Below are 25,569 nucleotides of genomic sequence, written 5' to 3' on the forward strand. Positions count from 1 at the left end.
GAGCTGTGGCAGACTAATGTTTGTCTTTAACTTTTTATTTTGAGAAAACTTTTAAATCTGTACAAAAGTTGCAGTAATAATACAGTAAATTCCTGTGGAGTTTGCATTTAGGTTCACTCAGCAATTTTTCCTACATTTGCTTTCTCTCAGATAAATAGATGGTAGTTTTCTGATCCAGGATCATATATAAATTATATGTATATATGTGTTTATAATGTGTATATTGTTATATATGTGTGTATGTATATATGATGTGTGTGCATGTATACATATATATATAAAAAATCATTTTTGCTGAACTATTTGAAACCAAGTTGCAGACATCATAGCCCTTCTACCCTAAATACTTCAATGTGTATTTCGTTAAGAATAAGGACCTTCACTTACATAGTAGAATGAGTAAATTCAGGAAATGTAACATTGATACAACTTATGATCAACTACACAGTTCTTATTCAAATTTCACTAATTGTCTCGGTGCTGTCCTTATTGCATGCTTTTGGATCCAGGATCACACAATTGTCATGTCTTTTAAGTTTCCATTTAATCTGAAACACTAAACCTTTAATGGTCATTGTCATTTTCAGAGTACAGGCAAGTTGTTTTATAGAGTGCCCTCAATTTGGGCTTTTCTGTTGATTTGATCCAGGTTTGGCTTTTTTGGGGGGTGGGGCCAGAAAGAAATAACACAGAAGTGGTGTCTTTGTCATTGCCTTACACGTCAAGAGACAAGGGTGTCTACTGGTCCTATTAATGTTAACTCTGGTCACCTGGTTAGGGTGATGTCTGCCAGATTCTTCTACTATAAAGATACAATTCCTCCCTTTTTAGTTAATACAAGAAGATATTTTCTGTTCATGCAAATACTTTGTTCCCACCCAAACGTCCACCCTATATTCATTTAGAAGCCAATGTTGAATTTTATCTGAATTATTTATGACAATGATGGCTTCCGCCTGGTTCTTTTTCTGTCAATCCTTCTACATTTATTAGTTGACATTCTAAAAGACCTTTCCTTTCCATTTGTCTGTCTATCCATTCATTGACTTAGCTATATATCTACCTATCTACCTAAATATCATCTATCTTATCTCATCCTATCATCTTATCTATCTACCTGCCTACCTACTTATCTATCTTCATCTGTCTTATTCGAATCAGTATGAACTCATGGGTTATTTTTAATTAATTATGTTATAAAATGGAATTTAAAAATCTTCAGTCTAGGCCAGGTGCAGTGGCTCATGCTTGTAATCTTAGCACTTTGGGAGGCTGAGAGGGGAGGATTGCTTGATCCCAGGAGTTTGAGACCAGTCTGGGCAACATAGTGAGACCCTGTCTCCACAAAAAATTTAAAAATAAAATTAGCCAGGCATGGTAGCATATGCATGTAGTCCCAGCTACTCAGGAGGCAGAGGTGGGAGGATCACCTGACCCAGGAGGTTGAGGCTACAGTAAGCCATGATTGTGCCGCTGCATTCCAGCTGGGGAGAGAGAGACCCTGTCTTGAAAAAAAAACAAAACAAAAAACCAAAAAACCCCCACCTCAATCCTCTGTTGATTCTTCTTTTTACTGAAAATAATGTGATATAAATTGTTTCGCAGAGACTCATTTTATTTATTTTTTTTAGACAGTCTTGCTCTGTCGCCCAGACTGGAGTGCAGTGGCACAGCCTTGGCTCACTGTAACCTCTGCCTCCTGGGTTCAAATGATTCTCCCACCTCAGCCTCCAGAGTAGGAGTAGTAGCTGGGATTACAGGTGTGTGCTACCACACCTGGCTAAGTTTTGTATTTTTAGTAGAGACGGGGTTTTACCATATTGGCCAGGCTGGTCTCGAACTCTTGACCTCAGATGATCCGCCCACCTCAGCCTCCCAAAGTGCGGGGATTACAGACGTGAGTCCCTGCACCCGGCCGTGACTCATTTTGACTTTTCTAAGTAGTCTGCAAAATTTTATTTTCAAAGATTTCTCATAATGCCCTCCAAAGTCAAATATGAGTAACTTTTGGATCAAACGCCATTTTGCAACACCCAAGGCTTTCTATCTATTGCTACGGATAATTGTGCATTGGTTGTTTTATGCGCATGGTTGCTGAGCAAAATACTGAATTTAGCCAGAACTTTCCAATGTAAGCTTTCTGTAAAGTATTCGCAGTTTATCTAAGTTTTTATCTTGGTCCTTCTTGAAAAACCATATAATCCCGATGTGGACCCCCACTGTGATAAGTGAGATAAACTGGAGTGTAAGTGAAGGTCGTTTAGGGCCAGGGTATGTTATTCTTTTGTTATTTTTTAGTTCTAAATTCAAATAAACATGTTTCTCTCAGCTTTCAACCTACACTGCTACTTTATTTTTGAAAAGATGAGGTTTTTTTTTTTAGAACATTAAGTTTAAAAAGCAAAACCTCAGTTAACCCACATTCTTTCTGTTTTTAAAGGAAAGTCGACACCCTGCATATCAACTGGTGTTTCCCCCACCGCCATTTTTTTTTTTTTTTTTTTGAGACGGAGTTTTGCTCTTGTTGCCCAGGCTGGAGTGCAATGGCGCGATCTTGGCTCACTGCAATCTCCGCCTCCCGGATTCAAACAATTCTCCTGCCTCAGCCTCCCACGTAGCTGGGATTACAGGCTCAGGACACCATGCCTGGCTAATTTTTGTATTTTTAGTAGAGACGGGATTTCTCCATGTTGGTCAGGCTGGTCTCGAACTCCCGACCTCAGGTGATCTGCCTGCCTCGGTCTCCCAAAGTGATGGAATTACAGGCATGAGCTGCCACAGCCGACCCCATGTTCCCCACTTTTACAAGTGGCCTGACGTGTACCCAGCTATTGCCTTCAACATCAAGATCATGCTGTTAATTCAAGAATAGACTTGGTATAAACATATGCATAGCATCATTTTGTTTTTAAAATACTTTTAGACTTTACACATCCCTAATTAACATGAGCAGGATTTAAGCTTTTAATGCTGTTTTAAAATATTGCTAATATATAGTAGAGCATTTTGAAAGTCTATGTAGCCCAATTTTAAACACATAAGTCATGGTATGATTTTTCCCTGATTAATAAAGAGGCTTGTGTTTATTGAGAGCTAATTGCACACTAGGCATTGTTCTAAAATGGTGCTTCTCAATTATCTGGGGTTAAGAATAGGTTTTACTTAATTATTTTAACTTTTCAATGCATTGCAAACTAATAAGTGGTTCTACTGTGCATGGCTAATGTGCTGCTCACACCACACATGCCTCATTATCCAAGTTCAACAAACTCTTGGCTGCTGCACAAGGAGTCCCCGAATCATGAGTTTGGATGTCATGGCGAAGTCAAAAGCCTATAAAGGTTTCTAACAGCTTTCCTGAAATTCCTGTACTTATTGTGGCCTGAGGTTATGAACAGTTCGTGGCCTGCCACTAGCCCGCAGACCATGATGCTTTGAGTGGCACTGTTGTAGAGTATGTCCTTCATATTTCATCTTCCCAACAGCCCTCTGAGAAAAGTACTACCCCAATCTCAATTTTACAGAAAACAAATGGAAGCATAGTGTGTTTCCCAACCCAAGGGCCAATAATTAATAGGTAGTAGAACTTGGATCCAAACCCAGGCCGCCACTGCACAGAGGAGCCAGCATCTGGATCCAGGACGGCAGACTCCGGAGCTTGGGCTCCTTCTTGCGTGTGCTTGTTTCATTTTAACTCTATGTAAAGTAAGAACAGTTCGGTCTAGACCATGGTGAGGATCCCCTGAAATACCTTCTACAGTTTACAAACCTACCTTCATCCACATTTATCTTACTCTCCTCTCATGGTGGAAGAAGGGGAACTTCTTACTATCCAAACTCAATGCATTTCCCTCTGGGTCCTAACCTTTCTGTTCTGTTGGATGCTCTTGGTCCACCAATCATCCCAACCAAAGCAACTGTGCAAGTTCAAGAACTATGTCCATTTTACAGATGAAGCAGTTGAGGTTCATAGAGACAGAAACTTATCCAAGCATGTAACCAAGGCTACTGGCTATAGGGTGGCCATATCCCCATTTGTCAAGGACAGTCCCAATTTATTGCCCTGGCGGACAGCATATTCTTTGGTCACCCAACATTGCTAGGGAGTAGCTAAGACAGAATTGGCAGCCAGATATATGTGACTGACCCCCAAACTAGGGATCTTTCTACTACCCTAGGATACCCCTTTAAATCTCAGAATTATAGTTTAAAGGAAGGCTTCTTCCCAGCCATTATCCATTCACTCAACAAACATTTATGAGCACCCACGATGTGACAGACATTGTGCTAGAAGATGCAGATTTTAAAATGAACAGGGCATGGTCCAAGTCCTCAGAAGCTCATGGTTTAGAGAGGAGACAGAACCACAAATACTCAGGGCAGCGTACATAATTTATAGGCCCCAGTGCAAAATGAAAAAGCAGGGCCCTTTGTTTAAAAATTCAGAATCTCTAGATGGTGAAAACAGGGCATTAAACTTAGTGCTGGGTCCTTCTAAGCAGGAGTCCTGTACACTGCAGACCCCATCTATGATTCACTGTAATGAGGGGTACTCAGGGTATTATAGACATATATAGGAGTTAACCAATCTGAAGACTGCTCTTAAGATCACTTCCTGGAATAAATGAACACTGCTGATTTTAGAGAATAAGGACAACCAGGATATTTCCCCTACATGGACCTTCTCTTCTCTTTTTCAGGTCACAGGTTCTTGAAGACAATCACTTAATCAGCCATCTCTTGTCAACTGGCAATTCATTTTGACTTAAATGCCAATCACCAGGAGTCTTCTGCCACTGAACACTCCAATAATCTCCCTCCACAGCTGGAACATATACTGTGGTGGACATGGAGATGTGTCACCCATCACCCCCTTCAAGGACTTGTCCCAGCTGCTGGAGGTTTAGTTGCTGGGCAATCTTCTGCTGTCAGCCCTTCTGGGGACAGCCCACATGCAATGACTAATCAAGGTGGAGGGAGAAAGCCTTGGCCATTGGCACACAGATGACCCTCATTGACCATTTTAGCTCCAGGGTTCCTGGTGGGGTCAGCTGGTCTCTCTGACTAGCACTCCAGCTTGATTTCTCCCTCCACCCAATCCTGCTTCTTCCCTCTTGATTACACAAAGATTAATCCCAATCCCAAGGCTAACTCTGTAATCAACATCCGGAACACCAAACTCCATCTCAGAGTCTGCATCCCACATAATCAAACTGCAGCACAGACCAAAGAAGCTTCTAGGGCTTGGGGAGGATTTTTACTTGAAAATTAGTTATATTCGTAAGACTTACTTCTTCCCACCCCCTGTCTAGCTTCTGCAGAATCTTAACACTTATTTCTAAATCCTGAAATCAAATATAAAATAGTGGAAACAAGGACTCTGTGTGTGAATGAGTTAACCTCTGGGTTGAAAACTTCCATTTGATAAGGATCAACATATCCATTAAAACACATATAACATATTTTGTGGAAATTAAACCATGAGTTTCAATTTTTGAGGAAAACTACTTGTTTTTCAATCTGTATTTGGGAAATAATGTAGTCCATAACTATATTATTTACCAAGTAAGATGGAAGTATTTTATTGACACACATTTACTCAATTTTCAAAGAATGAGGATTTGAGAATTAGACCATTTGGTGAATAAGTTGGGTTGAGCAGAGACATGGTTTTTAGGATGAGCATTACTTGTTGAACATTCTTAGTTTTCTTTATTTCAGGTGAAAGATTTCTCTCTTTGCTTTTAGTAAAATATGTCCATTAGTAATGCATATCACATTTGTGGAATTATAAAGACGTTATTTTGAGCTGTGGTGGCCAGAATGTCATACAGTTTTCTAGGTAAAGGCACAGCTTGAAAACACTAAAACAAAATTGGTTGTGGGAAGTGACTTACACGTTCATTCAGGTGCAAAATCTAACACACTTCAGGGCATGCGATTCTGAATATCATTAATCTTTTGAGAATAGGATTTGAAACAAATACCGAGATTTGAGAAGACGGGCTTCTAAAATCTCCACAGTCAAACCCTCTGAAAGAAGAACACGGATTTTCATTGCAGTACATAAGGACAAGTTAATCAGCTGATAAATTAACATTAACTCAACTCACTAAATTGAACAATACTACATAATAAATCTAATTCACTGACTCATTGAATTGATTAAAGTTGTTTCTTCACAAGACATCAACCACTTAAAGTGTTATTAAAAGCATCTAGCATTTCTGGTATTGATACACAGTATATATTTTTTAAATTACATATTTATGGGATACATGTATTTGTTACATGCATAGAATGTGTAATGATCAAGCTAGGGTATTTGAGGGTATCTATCACCTTCAGTATTTATCATTTCTATGTGCTGGTAACATTTCAAGTCCTCTTTTCTAGTTACTTTGAAATATATAATATATTGTTGCTAACTACAGTCACCCTAGGCTGCTATTAAACATTAGAACTTCTTTCTTCTACCTGTGTTCATACCCATTAACCAGCCTCCCTCTCTCACCCACCCGCCCTTCCCAGCCTCTGGTATCTATCACTGTATTCTCTATTTCCATGAGATTAAATGTTTTAGCTCCAGTATGAGAGAACATGTGGTATTTGTCTTTCTGTTCCTGCCTTATTTCACTTAACAGAATGACCTCTAGTTCCATCCATGTTGCTGCAAATGACATGTTTCCATTCTTTTTTTTGTGGCTGAATAGTATTGCATGGTACATATATATATATATATATATATATATATATATATATATATACACACACACACACACACCATATACAAAATTCTTTCATCCGTTGATGGACACTTAGGTTGATGCCATATTTTGCTATTGTGAATAGTGCTATGATAAACACAAGAGTGCAGGTATCCCTTTGATATACTGATGAAAGAAATATATACATTTCTTTTCCTTTGGGTAAATACACAGTTAGTGGGATTGGTGGTTTGTATGGTACATCCTTTTTTTGGGGGGTGGGGGGGACAGAGTCTTACTCTGTTACCCAGGCTGGAGTACAGTGGCGTGACCTCGGCTCACTGCAGCCTCTGTCTCTCGGGTTCAAGCAATTCTCCTGCCTCAGCCTGCCGAGTAGCTGGGATTACAGGCATGCGCCACAATGTATGGCTAATTTTTATATTTTTAGTAGGGATGGGGTTTCACCATATTGGCCAGGCTGGTCTCGAACTCTTGACCTCAGGTGATCCGCCTGCCTCAGCCTCCCAAAGAGCTCAGATTACAGGCGTGAGCCACTGTGCCCAGCCATAAGGGACATCTATTTTTAGGTTTTTTTTTTTTTAGAAATCTCTATACCAGGCTGGGCACGGTGGCTCACGCTTGTAATCCCATCACTTTGGGAGGCCATTTGGATATTCTCTTTTGTGAAATACCCATTCACATCTCTTATCCATTTTTCTAATTGGGTTTTCTGTGTTTTTCTTAATGAGTTTTAAGAGTTCTTTATAGTTTGTGGTACTGGTTCTCAGACTTTAGCCTGCATCAGAATCACACTTAGGTTGCTCGCTTCAGTAGCACATATACTAAAATGGTAATGATACAGAGAAGATTAGTATGGCCCCTTAAAAAAAAATCACCTTGTTAAAACACACATTCCTGGTCCCCACCACCAGAGTTTCTGATTTAGTAGATGTGGGGTGAGGCACAAAAATGTGCATTTCTAATGAGTTCCCAGGTGATGCGCTATGCTGCTGGTCCAGGGACCACACTTTGAGAATCATTATTTAATAGTGATTTCAGTGTAACAGCAATAGACGTTTCTTGTTAGTTTTGGACAAAGTCATCTTAAAAACCAAAACCAAAAGCAAAAACCTCAACCATTTAATACTGCTCAAGCCTGAGGCATAAGCTAATACTCTTTCTTCCTAGAAGGGTACAGATGGACTTGTTTAAATAGCAACTGCTTCAAACTGTCTGAAACCCACTGAAATCTACCCGTTAGAATATTTGGTACACCTAATTCGCCAAGAGAACCAGTTGATGATAGAAGGTATCCTTTGATCCCATATTTTTCGATCTCAGGAAAACTCATTGGCATTCATCAGCAAGAACATGAGTCAGGAATCCCTCGAAGCACAGAAATACAGATCTCTGAATGGAGATGAAAACTATCATTTATTTCAACTGAATTTAGTTTCATTAAAAAATTCTATGACAACATTAAAACAGAAACAGGATGTTTATATGACTGTCTTTAACCTCAAAAGTCCAAATAAACATATAGACATTTTGAATATAGCTAACATTTTAACAAACCTCATTATGATCACCGTTGTAATTTCAGTCACCTAAAATACGAGCCATGACTATTAATAAACGTTTACTGTGTGTGGTTTATTGGACTGAACATTAACCATACATTTATTTCTAAATACTAGGAGTTGAACAGCTACTACAGTCAATGTATTTTGGTTGTTAGCTGTGTGTGTGCTTTTTAAGGCTTCACTCAATAAAACATCTGTTGCTCTCTACTGATGAGTCAAAAAACTTCCTATATGAAGGACACATATGTATACAAACAAATGCACATGTGTGCATGTCTATATACATAAATGCAGTTTCAAGGAAGTGACACCTTATTCTGAGAGGTCATGAGACTCCACTTCAAAACCTTTAGTAAACTGAACTCAACATGTTACAGCCACCACCATCAAGAAAAATTAAAGACCCACAGTTCAAATAAAGTACAACAGGTCCCAGGAAGTATTGTGGTTTGTTGATTCATTCAACAGAAAGCCCAAATGACAATGCTATTAGTGGTCAGAAGTAAACTAACCTGGACAAGCTCATGAAAATGAACCCCTGGATGCATCCTGAGAACATACTCCATAATTATAGTCAATGCTTGCAACAATTTTCAGTTTGTCTCATCATGTTAGCAGAGCCTATTCATGCAGTTTAGAAAGGATTTCAATAAAGCCTAAACCAAAAGGCTTACAGTCAACAGAGGGTTAGCCTTCCATAAATGAGAAATCCAAAAAAGAATGACGCCACGTATTTCAGGAATGTCGGTTAGAGGTTTGGCCTTCTTGGGAAGTGTCACAATGCTGAGTCTAAAACTGCAACAGTTACCATGTCCAAGTCATGCAACTCTAAAGGAGGATGGACGGTCACATTTGTGTCCTTCAGTATCAAAGCACCTTTAAGGGCCTCCATTTTGAGAAAGTAATATTTTCTCTTCCTTCTCTTTTAGAACATAGGATAAAATATTGTCCTTCTATCCTTTAAACATATATCCTTTTTTTTTTTTTTTTTTGGTGGAGAGTAAGGGTTACATACTCCCTACTACTATGTCGCAAACTTTTTCTTTTTGTTGTTCCTATTGGTTTTTAACTGTACTATTTTCTAACAAGAAGCCTTCAGAGAAAATAATGGATCCTAGTTATGTCAAAGAAAACAATGAGACAAAATGGCAACTTCACAGTCTTCAAGTAAATAGAATCCCTGATATAAATGAAAATTAACATGTAATTTTGGGGGCAGTAAAAACAACAACAACAAAAACCTGTGACAACTTTGTCCTACTCCTTTAAAAATGAGCTTTGACTCTGTCATTTCTTAAGGCACAAAACCTGATAGACAGCATTTAACTGGTGGCCTGCATCTCTGATTTGGATTTTAAAAAATAACTATTGACATTTAAATAAAAATAAACCATTTTGTTAGAGCTGGAGATCACTGGATAAGTTGGGAGAAATATTCAAATGAACCGGCATCTTGTATGTATAAATATTTGTTGCCAAAGTAAAAAAATTACAATGTGGTTTACATAGTCAAAAAACTAGCAGAAAACACCTCCGGAACAGACATGACATCTTGGTTGGATTCATAGTGCTGTCTCGAAAATAGTTAAGGTTGAGGGCTGTCCATTGGAGGTGTTTGTAACCATATGGTCAGTGTGACCGATATGTGGATAATTTCTTTTGAAGTATACCTGAAAAAGAAAGAAAGAAAGAAAAAAGGCAAGCATAAAAAGAATGTTTCAAAATTTTAAAGTCCTCCTCCCTGAAACAATGCACTTCTGTGTCCACTTCTTCATGTGAAGCAGATCATATCCCTCACTGAGGCACAATTTAAGAACAGGGATGAATGTACTGTACAGAGGAATTAGCCCCACTAGAACCCTCAGCAGGGCTGGGTTGAATACCAAACAACCTGTAGATCCATTTTAGTTCCGATCACTCTGATTCATAGATATGTTTTATCTCTGTATTAAATTGATAAGCAGAATCATTTTACTGACTCAAAACTTGGAGATAAATTAAAAACAGGGTGACAAAGAGGCTGGGAAATCTAGCGTCTGCACGAGGGTTTCTCATTTTCAGACATAAAATGAGCACAATAGATTTGGATGTTAATATCAAGTTGTAATCCCTATATTTTATAAACTCTGATTGACAAGCATTGAAATGCTGGCGTATATGTATGAAACATCCCAGCGTTTAATTTGTGCGGCAAAGCAGTTATAGGGCCTATAGAAATGTGGTCTGTGGATAGTGGCCCACAATAATGAAAAGAGAAGCAAAAGCTTTAACAATGACTCCACCAAGCAACTTCTCTAAAATGTAAGATGATACCAAATAATAGGACAGTTCTTTGCCAAGCCTTTGAGTTCCTGAATTCTTGCAATTTCTAGCTGAACTAGAAGAGATACAGGTTTTCTGATAAATGTATAATCAGAACATAAAGGAAATGAAATGCTGTCAAGTTTCTCTGTTCCGTGATCATCAGTTTTTAGTAGCTGTATCGTATCTTGGTTCCTTGACAGATGCGCATAACAAAATGAAATAATGTCAAGACTTGTGAGCTCTTATCTCAAAATGTGTTTGGGTGAAAAAGGACTTCAAATGTAATTTTTTTTTTTCCCCAAAGAAGAATGTGAAAAGTTTTGTTTGAGTCTTTAAAACAGAAAATGTAGCAACTATCTGAGGCTGACACGTGTCAGCTGGGTCTCTTAGTCATACGATTCTGGATCTATTTTATAAAATCTTGCTCCGAGTATATTAGTGGGTGCTGTCAACAAAGTTATCACTGGAGATAATGGGCTTCACATACAAAAAAGAAAGTGCTGAGACACCTGCCTACATATTAAGTGTACTTTCTTTTTCTCTCACTTCTTGCATGCTTGTTACTCCAGAAACATTACATATAACACACTATATATTAAAATGTCACTTAAGGAGAAAATAAATCGTCCAATAATGCTGGAATGCTACCAGAGGAAACCTGAGGCTATTTCCATTATAATGCAAGTGTTCAAAAACAAGACTTTTCAGGGGATAATTTCATATCATCTCCCTCTCCCACTTTTTTAAGCTAGCCATATTTTGTGCGGTTATAGATTTATATACTCCAAAAAGACTATTCCTTAGTGAAACTAAAAACAACCAAAAGAACAAATAGACATTCACATCACTTTCTACTGCTTGATAGCCTTCCCCAAATAGGATGCTTCCTTCTGTGTAACCCTCTTGATGTATTTTTTTATATAAAGAAAGTGTTGTTATTAGCAATTTTAAACCCAAATGGTCTTAGCTTCATGGTCTGAAATACTTAGTCAGAAACAAATCCTGTGTATATAGTCTTTGATTTGACCTTTCTGTTTTCTCTTCTGCTACCAGGTTTTATAACACACTATGGGTAACAGCACAGGTGAGACAAAACATCTTTTTTACAGTGCAGGTGATGAAGGGAGTTGAGATTACTGAACCACTTTTAGCAAAGCCCTCATGTTGTAAGCTATGTGTGGGATGGACAGGTCCAGTCTCAGCTCTCTGGAGATTCATTGCTGATCCTGGAAAAATTACCTAACCACTCTCTCTACCAGCTGCCTCATCTGTAACATGAGATAACAATAGCCTACATCACAGGAACTGATTAATGGCTACAGACAACAGATTGAAAACCTGCCGCATTAGTGTTGGGTGTCATGATGAACGCTGCGCAGAGAAGTGGCCCCTAAGTACACAGAACGTGGCAGTATCGCCTGGCTTGAAGGATGAAGACAAAGCATCTAGGAAACCCTCTGGTGCATCTTTTATCTTTACAGAATCCCAAAGCTGTGGCTGAGACGATTTCAACTGAGTGAATATGGTAACCTGGGAGGCAGAAAGGCAGAACTGAAAGATCATAGAAGTCGGAGTATGAACACCTTTGAACTGGTGGCTTTGAAAAGTTACTCAGGCCGGGCGCGGTGGCTCACGCCTGTAAGCTCAGCAGTGTGGGAGGCCGAGGCAGGCGGATCACTTGAGGTCAGGAGCTTGAGACTGGCCTAGCCAGTATGGTGAAACCCCATCTCTACTAAAAATACAAAAATTAGCCAGGCATGGTGGTGCACGCCTGTAGTCCCAGCTACTCAGGAGCCTGAGGCAGGAGAATCACTTGAACCCAGGAGGCAGAGATTGCAGTGAGCCAAGATTACACCACTACACTCTAGCCTGGGTGACCGAGTGAGACTCTGTCTCAAAAAATAAATAAATAAATAAAAATTTTTTTTTTTTTTGAGACGGAGTCATGCTCTGTCGCCCGGGCTGGAGTGCAGTGGCCGGATCTCAGCTCACTGCAAGCTCCCCCTCCCAGGTTTACACCATTCTCCTGCCTCAGCCTCCCGTGTAGCTGGGACTACAGGCGCCCACCACCTCACCCAGCTAGTTTTTTGTATTTTTTAGTAGAGACAGGGTTTCACCGTGTTAGCCAGAATGGTCTCGATCTCCTGACCTCGTGATCCGCCCGTCTCGGCCTCCCAAAGTGCTGGGATTACAGGCTTGAGCCACCGCACCCGGCCAATAAAATTTTTTTTAAAAAGTTACTCAGCTTCTTTTATTTTAGCATTTTCATGTGTCAAAAGGGGATAATAACAGCAGGTTAGAAGGACTGTGAAGCTTAAGGGAGACAATGCCATAAGCATTCATGTTTGTGGCAAGAAGAGTATCAGTGAGTATGGGAAACCTTGTCCCTCTTTTCCTTCTTTTCTTGAGTTTGCTCCATTATAGTTCCTCTAATGTAGGTTGAAACTAAGTTCAGTATTTAAACTCTAGCTCATCAGTGAAGCCACCATAACAGAGCTAGATTTTACTAAAATCAACAGAGCAATACAAGCTCCCCCATGTGGACAAAGGAGAGCGACTGGGCTTTGATTGACACTGCATTCCTAAGATACCATCTGATGTGTTGAATTCAGGCTCAAGACCCTGTCAGTTCATTTTTACTGATATGTATGGCCCTAATTCAATCACAGTAACTCTCATGGCCTCAAGTTCATCATTTTTCAAGCCAGTCTAATTTTGGTGTACATCATTGGCTTGAATATTGTCAAAGTCAAAGAGTAATGGAGACTTAGAAAGGACTTCTGCTTTTAAGATAATGGAGTAATGAATTTTCTCTCTTTTCCCTTTCAGAAACCACTCTAAGCATCAAAGATATTCATTAATAAAAAATAAGCTAAATCTTTGTGAAATCAGGAGAGCCTGAATGGTAAAGTATCATGAGGGGCTGCCATATGCAGCTGGAACCAGTGGAGCTGTGGCAAGGCTGAGAAGATGTCTATGAAGAGCCGGCCTCAACAATCATAGGAAAGTAAAGTTCTCCAATTAACTGGAGGAACACTAAGGTATGTCAATAAACAATCAAAAAGAAACATCTTTGACCTATGTACATTGGTGAAGTCCTGACAAAAGAGAGATTGCAATTGCCCAATTCTGTAAGCTAAGGAGGAAGAAAGCCAAAACATGCATTCTCAATTTCACATACACACCCCCACCCACCCACCCACACCCCCACCCACCCCCACCCACTCCCCCACAACCACCCACACACCCCCACACACCCACCCACACTCCCACACACCCCACCAATCGCCAGCGTGGTGCCAGCGTGGATTATAAATCCGGTGTCTGGCGCATGCAGCGCTACCAGCATGCGATTCTTGTCATAATAATGCCAGCATGCGGATCAGACGGTGAAGGCGGACGGGCAATTAATTGGATCCGCGCGCGGCCGCGCGCATTACTGGCATTAATGCGGCGTCCGTATACTGGATCAGCGTTACTGATGATGTACATGCCTGCAGCATGTAATGGGTGGCGGCATGCATTATCGCGTACTCGCCAGCCCGTTAACGCGCGAAAATCGCGTTATTAAGCCCTGCGGTCGCCAGCCATCGCGTTCAGCCAGCCCATGCTGGCATGGCATCCCGCGATCAATGCGCGCGTGCCTGGCATCCGCATCGCCCGATTAACGCGTATTGGACGGCCAGCCATCATGCGCATGCTTCCTCATGGTCAACGCACACACACACACACACACCAGCCCCCCACCTCTACATAGACACACACGACTCTCTGGGTCATAAAGGGTACTTCTGCATTAAGCGCAAGCTTCCTTTAGCCAGAAACAAGGCCCTAGCCATAACTATCCTGCAACTATCTGGTCTAGGAAGAGTTCATTTTATTTACAGGTGAGAAGTAGGAATAATAATCATTATTATTATAATTTTAAGAGTAGTACAGGGCCTGGAAAATATACAAATAAGAAATGAAATAAGATAAACACAGGACAAATGTTGAGCACATAAACTTTATGAATATAATATATTCAAAGAAAATGCAGCAGAATGATCAGGCTGTGCATAACAGAGATACAAAAATACAGGAAAACATGCCAGAGCAACAGAAGATGCTGAAATATGAGTTGACAGTGGTCAAAAGTGAAATGGAAGAGAAAAGTGAAAATATCAAAGAAATGGGCCAGGTGCAGTGGCTCACACCTGTAATCCCAGCACTTGGGGAGGCTGAGGTGGGAGGATCACTTGAGGCCAGGAGTTTGAGGCCAGCCTGGCCAACCTAACGAAAACTTGTATCTACTAAAACTATAAGAATCAGCTGGTTGTGGTGGCACACACCTGTAATCCCAGCTACTTGGGAGGCTGAAGCATGAGAATTGCTTGAACCAGGAGTTGGAGGGTACAGTGAGCCGAGAGCATGCCACTGCACTCCAACTTGCACAATAGAGGGAGACTCTGTCTCAAAAAAGGAAAAATAAAAAATAAATGACATTTCTACTGAAGGCAGCACGAAGATTAGCCAATGGTGAAAAAACAGTATGAGACAGGATAGGATTGAGCAAATAAACAAAATAACTAAAAGTTAATAAAGCACTAAAAAGGATTAAGGAGAAAATAGCTTTACAAAATAGACAAGGGACAGAAAACGTATACACGATAGATATTTGTAAAGAAGAGAATATAATCTAATAAAAAAAAAATGCAAGGATAATTCAAGTAAACTTCCAGAAACAAAAGTAAACTTGAATCAAAAGTCTGAAAGACTACACAATAATGTCCCAGGAAAACCAATGACCTTTTAGCATACAAGAAAAAAGATCTGGCTGGGCATAGTGGCACACATCTGTAATCCCAGCACTTTGGGAGGTCAAGGTGGAAGGATGGCTTGAACCCAGGAGTTCAAGACCAGCGTGGGAAACATAGTGAGACCTCGTCTCTATGGGGGAAGAAAAAACATTAGCCAGGCATGGTGACATGTGCCTCTAGTTCCAGCTTTAAGGGAGGCTGGGAAGGGAGCATTGCTTGAGCCAGGGAGGTTAAGGCTCCAGTGAGCTATGATTATGCCACTGCACTCCAGCCTGGACGACAGAGCAAGACCCTGTCTCAAAAAAGAAAAAAGGGGGAGGGATGGCATTGGGAGTGATACCTGATGTAAATGACGAGTTGATGGGTGCTGACGAGTTGATGGGTGTAGCACACCAACATGGCACAAGTATACATATGTAACAAACCTGCACGTTGTGCACATGTACCCTAGAACTTAAAGTATAATTAAAAGAAAAAAAGAAAGAAAAAAGGCCGAGTTATGTCAAACGTGGTCATAGACGTCTCCATATGAATAGACAACACGAGAAGACCTTAGAGCAAAGGTTGCAACATACTAAATGAAAGAAGGTGTGACCCCGTAATTTTATAACTACCACTTTTTGAAAATTTTTATTTTTATGTTAAATTCCAGGATACATGTGCAGAACATGCAGGTTTGTCACCTAGGTAAATGTGTGCCATGGTATAACCACCACATTTAAATCAGAGAGGAACAAAGATTTCACACATGCAATAAGTCAGGGATTCTAAGTTCCAAGGAAACTTTCCCTTTAAGATGGTATAGAGCATTGTTTTGCAACTTTTTTTTTCTTAAACTGCCACCCACAGTGATGGGTGGCACATTTCACTGTACACGGGGACTTGGTACACATCCACTATCTATATCTGTATCTATACTGAAAAGCATTTCAAAAAATACTACCACTACTATGAAAGATACATTGTTATTTTTCTTCTATTCCATTCTATTCTATTTTACATCTTAAAACACGCTAGTCATGATGGACCAAATTGATTTCACAGCACCACTAATGGGTTATAGCCTGAAGTTTAAAAAGTACTGAAGGATAAACTTTAGCTAACTGAAAGATAGAGAAAGTATCAGTTAAAGAAAAGTCAAAAAACAGAGGCTTAAGTATATTTGAGGCTTGAAGGCAAATAGAAGAAAAACTAAGCTAAAATTTGGTGGGTAGGATGGAGAGAGAATATAAACAATTGTCATTGCTTATAATGGGGAGTCAATAAAGAAACAGCAGTTAGAGGAAACAAAAGGAACACATACAAAACAATATTCAAAGAAGCAAAAATAATCTACTACAAATTAAAAGGTAAAAATGAATACAAAAAAACTGAAAGCATAACATGACAGAACTAAGACAAAACATACTTATAATCTCAACAAATGTAAATGTACTAAATCATCTATTAAAAACAAAGGCTAAGATTAAATCTCAGCGTAAAACCTAACCACGTCATCTACAGGAGACACACTTTTGGCTATTCAAAGACAATTCCATGTATACCAGACAAAGAAAAGTAAAAGCATGCGACCCAATCTAGTTTTGAACCAGCGTGGATTTAGGACCAAAACCATTACATGAATCAAAGACAGGCATGTTAAAATGGCAGGAAATATAACTCATAGTGGAAACCTAAGTTATGAACATCTGTGGACTGAAAACCATAGCATCAAAATTACCAAAACAAAAACAACAGGTAATACAGAGAGAAATATGTACAGTATGAAACTAATTCACCTCTAGATCCAAGTCACAGAAAATAGACCAATACAAATAAGGATTAATAAGAATGTAATTAACAAAGTAGAACTAATTAAACCTTATTAAACTCTATACCTTAAACAGATAACATCATCTTTTCAATGCCCAAAGAACATCCGAAAAACTAGGACACAAAGAAAATTCGAAATGGATAGAAAGGGTATCGATGACATACAATGAAAATGAAACTGATGAGTAAAACAAAAAAAATGAACAGAAAAAACAAATCCCGACCACCAAAAAGTTTTAAAAACTTCCCTCTTCAATAATTTCTGGGGCAGAGAAAATTAAAATCCAAAATTGCAGAATATATAAATAAAGAATAAACTATGAATGAAAGTACTACATATCAAAACCTATAGAATACGGAAATTCACAGCGTTAAAATACTAAGGAAAAAAGAACGAATACAAATGCATTCAAGAAGAAGCAACAAGAAAAACCAAAAAACGAAGGCAGTAAAGATAAAAGCAGGAACTGATCAACTGGAAAACAGAATATAAACTAGTAAATAAATCTGATAAGTCATTCACCAGGAAAAAAACAATAGCTAACTTAATTGGAAGTTAATTGGGAACAGTGAAAAGTACAGAGTGGAAAAAGTATAAATACTAGGTAGCCATTTAAAAAATGAGGTAACTGGCAGGGCACGGTGGCTCACCCCTGTAATCCCAGCACTTTGGGAGGCCAAGGCGGGTGGATCACCTGAGGTCAGGAGTTCAAGACCAGCCTGGCCAACATGGTAAAAACCCGTCTCTACTAAAAATACAAAAAAAATTAGCTGGGCATGGTGGTGGGTGCCTGTAATCCCAGCTAATTGGGAGGCTGAGGCAGGAGAATCACTTGAACCCAGGAGATGGAGATGGCAGTGAGTTGAGATTGCACCATTACACTCCAGCCTGGGCAACAGGAGTGAAACTGCTTTAAATATATATATATATACATGTGTATATATGCATACACACATACACACACACCGCTAATAAAAAATATACATATATAATAAAATGAGGTAACTATATGTATTGATATAATATGGAATATAATATTAAGTGAAAAAAACATAAAAAATAGCTATCATTTGTGCTCAAAACCCAGAAAAGCTATATATGCACATGTGCTTGTTTATGCACAGAATACATCAACAAAACTGGAGAAGATGGTGCCAGGGCTGAAACCTGGCAGAGGAACTGCCTGATGAAGGGCAGGAGTGGCAGAGTGACTTACTTTTTACTTATTAAAGTTTTTTGCAAAACTATCAATGCTTTGAATTTTGTAACATGAGCATATATCACTTGGTAAGCTGATTCTTAAAAATAATTTGTAATTATTTAGTCTATAAAGCTACAAAACTTTGGATACTTCTTTTGCTATTACTGGGAGTTAAGAGTTCAGTCTATAGTCTTAAAAAATTACTGAGCTTTTATCATCAATAGCCAGAATTTGCTTATATTTGTAAAATGTCTTATATTCTTTGAATCACTTAAACATACACTATCTCATTTAATACATGTTAACAGTGAAGAAACCAGAGCAGTACTGCAATCCTGGCATGACAGGTGAGGCCTTTGAGGCTCACAGGCCTTGGGTGGCTTCTGTAAGGCCATTGACTGCTAAGCATCTCCTCTACCTATTCAAACAGGCCCCAGGCTCCCAAGATCCAGGATGTCAGGATTTCATATCTATCTATGTATCTATGTATCTATCTATCTATCCATCCATCCATCCATCCATCCATCCATCCATCCATCCATCCATCCATCCATATTTTTTTCTGAGATGGAGTCTCGCTCTGTCGCCCAGGCTAGAGTGCAGTGGTGTGATCTAGGCTCACTGCAACCTCCATCTCCTGGGTTCAAGTGATTCTCCAGCCTCAGCCTCCCGAGTAGCTGGGATTACAAGCGTGCACCACCATGCCTGGCTAATTTTTTAATTTTTAGTAGAGACGGCATTTCACCATGTTGACCAGGCTAGTCTTGAACTCCTGACTTCAAGTGATATACCTGCCTCAACTTCCCAAAGTGCTGCGATTACAGGTGTGAACCACCATGCCTGGCCAGGATTTCATAACTTTTGAGTTTATCTGGGGATTTCATAGGTGGATAAAATGGTACCTCTGTTACTCACTGGGAACCTCAAATTCGGTCTGCTTCATCAGGGAAGACAATGATTGACATTCACCCTGTGTTATGAGCTGATTTGCATCCCCCTAAATTCCTATGTTGAAGTCCTAACCCCCAAGTACATCAGAATGTAACTGTATTTGGAGAAAGTCTTTAAAGGTGTAATTAAGTTAAAATGAGGTCTTTAGGGTGGGCCCTGATCCAATGTGACTGGTGTCCTTACAGAAAGAGGTGATTAGGACACAGGCATACACAGAGAAAAGACCCCGTGAACACACAGCCATCTGCAGGCGGAGGTTGCAGTGAGCCGAGATCGTGCCACTGCACTCCAGCCTGGCAACAGAGCAAAACTCCATCTCAAAAAAAAAAAAAAAAGAAAGAAAGAAAAAAAAATATGTTCCTATATCTAACGGTATTTCTGTATTTCTGTATTAAAGATTTATCCAAATAAAACCTAGGTTGCCTTCAGTTCCTATTTCATCTAATTCTCCATAGAAGTGAGGAACTGTCCTTTCCACTGTCTGTAGGACATTTCTTTGAATCTAGCACAGAAGTATAAGAACATAAACTGCTGTGGGTTAAGCCACCTAGTCTGTACTACTTTGCTATGGCAGCCTGAGCAAACCAGTGCACCCTTCAGCACCCTGAAATGTAATTATGTAATCGTAATTTAAAATGTAATTTTAATTTAATTTAAAATATTAAAATACTTCCTGAGTCATCTGCAAAGGTCAGTCAAAACAGAGACTCAGCTTTGCTTGCACCAGCATTTTCAGGAAAGCAGCTACGTGGTCAAGAATACGTGACTTGGAAGTACCTTTTCCCAGATGTTGAGTTTTCTTTCCAACAAATGAATTCTAATCTGTGAGAGCGAAAAGCTTGTTGATTTAGACTAATCCTCATGGTGTTACAGTTGTGAATGATGCATTGATATTTGATGCTTGCACATTTAAAAGGCTGACACTCTGACAGCTTGTTCTCCTAAGAGGACCAAGTGTATGCAGAAATGTCAAGAAGATATTCAACTTGGATGAGAATCAAGCTGTGTATTTCCTTATGTTTTTCTGTAGAGGTGACCTGAGCCAGCGGTTAGGCAGGACTAAAATCCAGGAAGGAAATTTCTGCCACTGTGTGAATTTGGGCGACTAGCTGCATCTTGGATACCAAATGAGACAAGGAGCAGCATTTTCAGGCTTGACACAGAACAGGAACATCAGCCTTCTGCCTTCTGTTCTCCACAGACCAGCTCTGTGTCCACATGAGGACTCATGACCCAACATCCTCGTCAATACAGTAGGACTTACAGACTGCTGTGAGGATTAAGTAGAATCATACATGCAAGAACTATGTAAACAATGTAAAATAAATTATAAAAACTACACGAATGTAAGTTATCATTAATATTGTTGAATTAGATGGAAGATTACTGGACCAGTAATCGAGATTTCAAATTCTATGACCAATGTCCCTTTCTACATGTATGTTATGCTTGCATTAAACATTGATTTAAAAAAAGATTCCTAATTCTGTCTCTGCTATAAATTAGTCTGGGCCCACTTACTTCTTGGGGCCTTAGGTTCCTCATCTGTAAAACAAAGGTGAACTGTATTATCTTATGTTAGTTGGAACATGCTAAAATTCTATGACCTATTTCTTATTACTCCATGTCTTGATAATACATAACATATTTTTTAAATGGGTATTTTGATATATAGATAGGGACACATCTCTTTGATGTGAAATGCCTAAGGTACCAAAGAACAAAAAGGGGTTTTGAGGTTCCTGGCTCTTTTGTGACTAGATTATACAGGGAATCCCAAATGATTTATCGGGTTTTATGAGGGAACCTTTGGCTGGGAGACACTCTAGAAGATAAAAGTATTCTGTAAATTTCAGGTATAAAAGAAATACAGGGCTCCAAGTACAGCTTCCCCCTTGTGTGATTCCCCCAATGTGAATCACATTGATTCCCCCAATGTGATTCTTACGAAAATTCAGAACACAGTTTTGTCGACCCTAAAGCCAGGCTTGAATCTGGACTCTGCCTATAATTCTGCTAGCTACGAGATCGTGGGCAATTTCTTTCTCTCTCTATGTCTCAGCCTCTTGAACAGGCATAATGAGAAGTGCACAGTGCCTGTCTGCCACATCTCATCATCATCATCATCATCACCATCAGGGCTCAGTACATCAATCAAATCTCTGCTCTGCTCTATTCTTTGGTTTATATTATCAATGACTAGGGGCATGTTTAACGTATTTGTTAGTGCCCAGCGTAATACTGTGCACACAAAGGCATTTACAGAACCATTTTGAGGATGAATGCAGGATTCAAAGAAATGTCCTACAGACAGTGGAAAGGACAGTTCCTCACTTCTATGGAGAATGAGATGAAATAGGAACTGAAGGCAACCTAGGTTTTACTTGGATAAATCTTTAATACAGAAATACTGTTAGATATGGGAACATATTTTCTTTTTCTTTCTTTCTTTTTTTTCTTTGAAACGGAGTTTTGCTCTGTTGCCAGGCTGGAGTGCAGTGGCACGATCTCGGCTCACTGCAACCTCCGCCTCCCAGGTTCAAGCAGTTCTCCTGCCTCAGCCTCCTGAGTAGCTGGGACTACAGACGCACACCACCAGGCCCAGCTAATTTTTGTATTTTTAGTAGAGATGGGGTTCACCATGTAGGCCAGGATGGCCTTTATCTCTTGACCTTGTGATCCACCCACCTTGGCTTCCCAAACAAAGTGCTGGGGTTACAGGTGTGAGACACCATGACTGGACTTTTTTTTTTTTTGGAGATGGTGTCTCTCTCTGTCACCCAAGCTGGAGTGTAGTGGCACGATCTTGGCTCACTGTAACCTCCACCTCCCGGGTTCAAGTGATTCTCCTGCCTCAGCCTCCCAAGTAGCTGGGATTACAGGCGTGCGCCACTACACCCAGCTGATTTTTTTATTTTTAGTAGACATGTGGTTTCACCATGTTGGCCCCTATTTTCTTATTCTGTTGTTTGTAATAGATATTTAAAATATTACATACAAACAAGCAACTTTATTCTACCTACAGTATTGAAAACCTGAAAAATATAGAAAACAATGAAGAAGGAAAATCACACCCATATTATAATGCCTACAGATGAACAGTTTTGATCGGAGCCTCACCATGTACTGCTAGAAGTCTCATTCCACCCTAAGCCAAGAACATCGGATGTTCCTTCCCTCCCTCCATCAATACAACTCTTACCTCACAGAATTTTAAGAAAGAATTACAGGTGACCACGTGACATCTGGCTAAGTCCCTTAAATCAAACTGCGGTTATCACATCTGTAGAATGAGATACTTCCACATCACCATTGTTGGAAAGAGATCATGTAGCCTGCGTGTCTTTAATGCCTTATAAACATACTTCAAGGATTATTCAGGCTATAACTGCAACATATCATAAATTCTTGATTTGTCCTGATGGCAATAACATCTGTTTTTTTTTTTTTTTTTGGAGACAGAGTTTCGCTCTTATTGCCCAGGCTGGAGTGCAGTGGTGTGATCTTGGCTCACCACAACCTCCGCCTTCCGGGTTCAAACGATTTTTCTGCCTCAGCCTCCTGAGTAGCTGGGGTTACAGGCATTCGCTACCACTCCTGGCTAATTTTTGTATTTTCAGTAGAGACGGGATTTCTCCATGTTGGTCAGGCTGGTCTCAAACTCCCGACCTCAGGTGATCTGCCTGCCTCGGCCTCCCAAAGTGCTGGGATTACAGGCATGAACCACCACACCCGGCCTGGCAATTGCATTTTATAGAAGGTAGAGGAAGCGTATGGGCTATATGGGCCTAACTCTAAACAATGAAGAATGAGGGGGAAACCCAGGGCAACAGTGAGAGTATTATGTAGGAATTTTCTTTACAAATAATAAAACAGAAACTTGGCCGGGCGCGGTGGCTCACGCCTGTAATCCCAGCACTTTGGGAGGCCGAGGCGAGCAGATCACAAGGTCAGGAGATCGAGACCATCCTGGCTAACACGGTGAAATCCCGTCTCTATTAAAAAATATAAAAAATTAGCCCGGCGTGGTGGCGGGCGCCTGTAGTCCCAGCTACTCGGGAGGCTGAGGCAGGAGAATGGTGTGAACCCGGGAGGCGGAGCTTGCAGTGAGCCGAGATCGTGCCACTGCACTCCAGCGGGGTTGACAGAGCGAGACTCCGCCTCAAAAAAAAAAAAAATACATATATATATATATATATATATATATATATATATATATATATATATATATATAAAACAGAAACTAGAAACCAAAAGCAATCTAGGTAGATCTAAGTAGAACATTTTCTAGGTAGATCATTCTACAACAATAAACAATAGCCCACACTTTTTGCTCAAACTCTTAAATCTCCTGTATGTACCTCAACAGCATTTGCCTATCAGTAAGAATGAAATGCAGTGGGTCTGCAGAACATAAGTACTATGTGCTCTATGCCTTTTTCTATGAGAATCTGAACCCATAGAGTCTACATGTGTAAAAAGTCTGGTCTAACACCTTTCTGCTTGGGCACACGGCACGCACACGTATGTGCACACACTTGACCCCCCAACCCCTACCCGCTTCTGCCGACTCTTTGCAGACCTGACTTCAACCCGGGACGTGCCATTAAGGCCCAGTCGTGAAGCTTTGTCTCTGCAGGCTTATAATTGAAAAGGGTACACAGTGCTTGTTACCATACCCACGGTGCCAAATTGTGCGGAAGGAGCTGCTGAGACAAACTTTAATTACAACTCCCTGGAGCACGCTCACCTGTTTTGCTGTTTCAGTGAGGGCCGCGGCTTCTGCCTTGCCCAGTTGTTGCACCATCTTGTAAAATAGGCTCTCTTTATTTTGTAGCAAAACATATGGCTCATCATATTCTTTCAGTCTTCCTGAATCTAAAACCTGTTAATCAGCAGAAAGAAACCCATTGAAACACGATGTTTTGCAGTAACATATTATAACAGAGACAATATTTCCGAAAGGGGCAGGAGAGGGAGAGAATCTGTTTGGGTGGTAGGCCTGGATGGTGTTTAAATGGTTTGATTACCCTGTTTTACCAAGCAAAGAAAGGCCTAACCTGACCTTTTATTACTATAATGTTATAGGAAAGGAAGAAAATGAAAGTTCTAGACTATTATTCTGGGCACTCAGCAGTCCTGTGGCATTTTATATTCTGCCAAAGGCATTTTGGGTTCTTATCATTACTTAGTGCTTTTAACTCTCAGACTCTCAGCATTGAAGGGTATTTATACATATGATCAGAGTTGGGAAACTTCTTGATTTAAGAAAGTCAAATTCAGTTTATCTAAAAGGTAGGGTAATGTCATAAAAAACAGATGGGACAGACCCGACAGTAAATTAATTGCTGAGCCAGTTTCATAGACTCTAAGCAATATTTGGAAAAGAAGTAAATGCTTCTGGAATTTCTTTAAGGTTCTAGAACATGTCAGCTGCTAAGAGGGGCTAAACTCTGGACGGTGAGGTTAAGGTGCATTCTGAAATCGGCTCTGGGTGTACTTTATTATTCCGAGAGAGAAAGGCTGGCCAAAAAAGCTGTTACCTAAGCAGCTTTAGCATAATTGCTCTCTGCACAGAAGAAATCTCTAGAAATCCACTTTTCTCTTTGGATAAGACTAAAGAAGCGATTAAGAAATTGAGCTCCAAATTCCTGTGATCACAGCCCACATGACACATGAGGCAGCCCAATCTGCATTGCTGAGGGCGGAATATCTGTTTTCCCAATCACCTTTCTTTGCTTCTTTCTCTTTCTTTAGCTGCTTGCCTTTTAGCTGCTTTATTGCTCGTTAATATGTCCACTGGAAATTGAAGGAAGGGGCTCTTAACTCTGCATTTCTACTTATTAGTGGCTTTGGTTAATGGTTTCAGAGGGAAGAAAGAGTCTGAACAATTGGCCCAAATGACATACCTAAGAAAACAGTTCTGATGTTAAGTGGCACTTAGTTCTTCATTTAGGCCACATTTAGAGTAAATTTATCTTAAGAGAATATGCTGAACCTCCAAGCAGGACACAGGATGTTTTTCTACATGTAGACATTGCAGTTAATTCTGTCCCATGGTATTTAATCGGACACATTTATTAAGCCTCATAAAGGGCATTTTCCTGTTAATCTTTTGTTTACTACTGTGAATCACTGCTAAGGGCAGCTTTCTCAAAAGAGTTCGAGAATAATTGAATCTGTCACATCCACATAATAATTAAAATGTCCT

At 39.9% G+C, this 25,569-nt stretch overlaps 1 protein-coding gene and 1 pseudogene across 7 annotated transcripts in view; one reads left to right on the forward strand and one right to left on the reverse strand.

Annotated features, from left to right (window-relative positions):
* The first annotated feature begins 7,525 nt into the window (after positions 1-7,525).
* Positions 7,526-7,624, forward strand: LOC116270668 (annotated as a pseudogene).
* Positions 7,625-8,122: 498 nt separating this feature from the next.
* The window catches only part of ABCC4 (ATP binding cassette subfamily C member 4), a 291,475-nt gene continuing 274,028 nt past the window's right edge, over positions 8,123-25,569 (reverse strand). For all 7 annotated transcript variants that reach the window (XM_031655600.1, XM_009192090.4, XM_009192089.4 and 4 more), the window contains 2 exons: positions 24,109-24,243; positions 8,123-9,960 (listed from right to left, as the gene is read on the reverse strand). In XM_031655600.1, the coding sequence (XP_031511460.1) occupies positions 9,853-9,960; positions 24,109-24,243 (243 nt within the window). In that variant the 3' untranslated portion in view covers positions 8,123-9,852. The remainder of the gene's footprint in view (positions 9,961-24,108; positions 24,244-25,569) is intronic.

The sequence above is a fragment of the Papio anubis genome, chromosome 15, assembly GCF_008728515.1.
Source record: "Papio anubis isolate 15944 chromosome 15, Panubis1.0, whole genome shotgun sequence".
NCBI lineage: Eukaryota > Metazoa > Chordata > Mammalia > Primates > Cercopithecidae > Papio > Papio anubis.